Source organism: Terrapene carolina, unplaced genomic scaffold (assembly GCF_002925995.2).
Source record: "Terrapene carolina triunguis isolate 2854851 unplaced genomic scaffold, T_m_triunguis-2.0 Scaffold236, whole genome shotgun sequence".
In the NCBI taxonomy this organism is placed as follows: domain Eukaryota; kingdom Metazoa; phylum Chordata; order Testudines; family Emydidae; genus Terrapene; species Terrapene triunguis.
In genome coordinates, this window is record NW_020664587.1 from 10,658,514 (window position 1) to 10,661,762 (window position 3,249).

General features: G+C 58.2%; 1 protein-coding gene across 1 annotated transcript in view; it reads right to left on the minus strand.

The window, feature by feature from the left end:
* Window positions 1-262, minus strand: part of CLIC4 (chloride intracellular channel 4) — a 54,772-nt gene extending 54,510 nt beyond the window's left edge. Inside the window, exon 1 of the mRNA XM_026657071.1 lies at window positions 105-262. Coding sequence (XP_026512856.1) covers window positions 105-176 — 72 coding nt within the window. The 5' untranslated portion in view covers window positions 177-262. The remainder of the gene's footprint in view (window positions 1-104) is intronic.
* Window positions 263-3,249: the final 2,987 nt, after the last annotated feature.

Below are 3,249 nucleotides of genomic sequence, written 5' to 3' on the forward strand. Positions count from 1 at the left end.
GGGGGCTGAGGACGGGTCCCGGAGGGGCCAGCCGGTCTCCCCGGGGTGGAGGAAGCTGACGGGGGTCCCGGGGGGGAGGTACGAGCCTCCCCAGCCGCCCGTACCTTGACGAAGAGTTCGATGAGCGGCTCCTTGTCACCGTCCTTCAGCCCGTTCACCGGCATCGACAGCGCCATGCTCCCCCTGCCCGGCCGGCAGCGCCGGCTCGCTCCTTCCCCCCTCGCCCGGACCAAGAGACGCCGCCGCTCCCCGCACCCGCCCTGAGAGCGACTGACTGACTGCCCCGCGCTACAGGCTCTGCCGGGGCGCCAGAGGGGGCGGGGCCTCGGGGGGCGGGGCCGGGCCAATGAGTCTCTATAGGAGGGGCGTGGTCTGTGGGGATGGGGGCGGGGCGGGGCGGGGACAAACAGGTCCCCGGCCGGGCAGACTCTGGGGGTCCCAATGGGAGGGGGCGTGGCCTATGGCTACCGGACTTGAGTGGGCCTCGGCCTGCAGCTCCGAGGGGTGGGGCTTGTGGTGCAGCTGCGCCGGGAGGCCCGCTCCTCCGAGCTCCGGCTGGCACAGGGGCGGGAAGGGAGCCAGGCTGGCCGAGGGGGGGAGAGTGGATCTGTACTTGCCCTAGAGAGGGAGGCTGCCCTGGGGGATGAGGGAGAGGGAGGCTGCCCTGGGGAGGTAGGTGGGGCGGGGGAAATAGGGTGGAGGCCGCCCTGGGGAGAGGGAGGGGAAGGTGGAGGAGAGGGAGACCGCCGGGGGGGGGGGGGAGGGGGGGGGGGGCCGCGGGGGGGGGAGGGGGCGGGGGGGGGGGAGGTGGGGCGGGGGAAATAGGGTGGAGGCCGCCCTGGGGAGAGGGAGGGGAAGGTGGAGGAGAGGGAGACCGCCGGGGGAGGGGGGGAATAGGGTGGAGGCCGCCCTGGGGAGAGGGGGAGGAGAGGGAGACCGCCGGGGGGGGGGGAGCAGGGGGGGGAGGGGGGCTGCCTTGGGGGGGGGGGAGGAGGGGGGGGGGGGGGGGTGGAAAGAGATCACTGGGGGTGATGCCCCCCCGGGCTGCACATTCTCTCTCTCTCTCTCACACACACACACACACACACACTCCTTCCCTGAGAAATGCTTCCACCGCACCCTGGTCTAATTCTGGATTGTTATTTTTGCCTAAGGTTCTGGGGAGGGGGGCAGTGCAGAGCCCGCTGCTGCTGGTGCGCTGCCCGATGACCTCATGTCTGGGAGCAGCCACCTCATGGGGCTGTGCTTGGCAAAGAAGGGGCAGGAAACCAGCACCCTCCTCCTCCTGCCCCAGACTGAAGAGCTGCTGTTATGGCCTGTGAGGTGAAACCCAGCTCACTAGTAGCTAGGCGGCAGCCTGGCCATCCACACTTTATCTGTCCGGTGAAGCCAAGGAAACTCCCCTCTTCTGTAACTGGCTTTAAGTGTTCAATGACTGCCCAGCCCAGGGAACATCTGTCTACATGCCAGTCAGCTAGGAGCCAGGCCTCTTTCACCACACACGAAACATCTGGAGGAGGAGAGAAAAATACACATTACCTAGTCAGGAAAGAAATGTGGAGATTTTTTGTCTTGATTTCTCCCCCATAGCAGGGCCAGGGTCTGACTAGCCAGAAAGAAAGTTCACAGCAGATCTAGGTTAAGCCATCAAATAAAACCACACCCTCTGCCTTTTCCAGGTTATTTGCAAGGCTTGTGTACAACCAAAATAGCCCAGCCTCTGATCACACTCTCTCCATGCAACTGAACAGTGTGTAGTTTCCCAACCAATTATGAACAGAGCAGCTTTTTATACCTTCACCCTACCCCTTGCATTTTCAGTAGCCCAAACCCTTTTAAAGAGTCAGAACCTAAGTAGGCACAGCTATACCAAATTGCCTCCACTCAGTGAGGCTGTCCCCTTGGGACATGCCTGGGATGGGGGGGCAGCAGAGCAGTGTGGCCCCCTTATGTGACCTGTACATGCTGTCATACACCCTTTCCAATTTGTACTCAAGAGGGTTCATGCAGCTGGACACTGATCAGAGGAAGAGTATTATGAACAGAGTGTGTAGTGTAAATTTAATAGCCTCCCTTCCCAGCAGGCATTTCTGAGTTGAGCAAAATGTGTCATCGTAAAAAAATGTTTTTCCTTTTTAAACGTACTTGACGAAATTTTCACTGAGAGGGGGAAAGCAGCAAGTGGTGTTTTCATAGACTCAGACTTTAAGGCAGAAGGGACCAGCATGATCATCTAGTCTGACCTGCACACAGCAGGCCCCAGAACCTCACCCACTCCTGAAACACACCCCTAACCTCTGGCTAAGTTGCTGAAATCCTCACATCATGGTTTAAACACTTCACGTTACAGATAATTCACTATTTGTACTAGTTTAAACCATGGCACAGGCTGCAGAGGAAGGTGAAAAACCCCCAGGGTCTCTGCCAGTCTGACTCGGGGGCGGAATTCCTTCCCAACTCCAAATATGGCGATCGGTTAGACCCCTGAGCATATGGGCAAGACCTACCAGGCAGATACCTGGGAAAGAATTCTCTGTAGTAACTCAGAGCCCTACCCATCTAGTGGCCCAACTCCAACAGTTGGGGATTTTTGTTACTGGCAGTCACTGATGGGCTGCATGCCATTGTAGGCAATCTGTCTGCCCTTTTCTACAAGTAATTTGATGCAGTGGTAGCAGGGTTGGGGAGTTGACCTGAAAGGGTCTTTTCAGATTGATTTCTATGGGTCCTCTGCAGCCCTTCTTAACTAATTAATTCCCATTAGAGTCAGTAGAATCAGCTGTTTCGCAGTGTACAGCAGGCTCTGGGATGGAGGGTGAAAAGCAAGGGTGGAGCAGGCTCAGGGGAGGGGCCTTGGAGTAAGGAGTGGAGTGGGGGCAGGGCCTGTGGTCGAGCAGTGGAAAGTTGGCACCTGTAGCTCCAGCCCCAGAGTCAGCACCTTTGCAAGGAGCCACATATTAACTACTGAAGAGCCGCATCCGGCTCCGGAGCCACAGGTTGGCCACCCCTGGTGTAGGGTAATCAACTGGCTCTTGTGTGGCTGCCTAGTCCAGGCGAGAATGTGGAGAGGCCCTATACAGAAACCCCCTAGACAGCACATCTTGTGTGTATTGTCAGTCTGGCAGCTAGAGGGAACCACAGGGTCTAGCTGTGTCTAGGGGCCTCAGTGAAGAATGGGCAGCAGGTTTAAAACAAATAAAAGGAAGTTGTTCTTCACACAGCACACAGTCAACCTGTGGAACTCCTTGC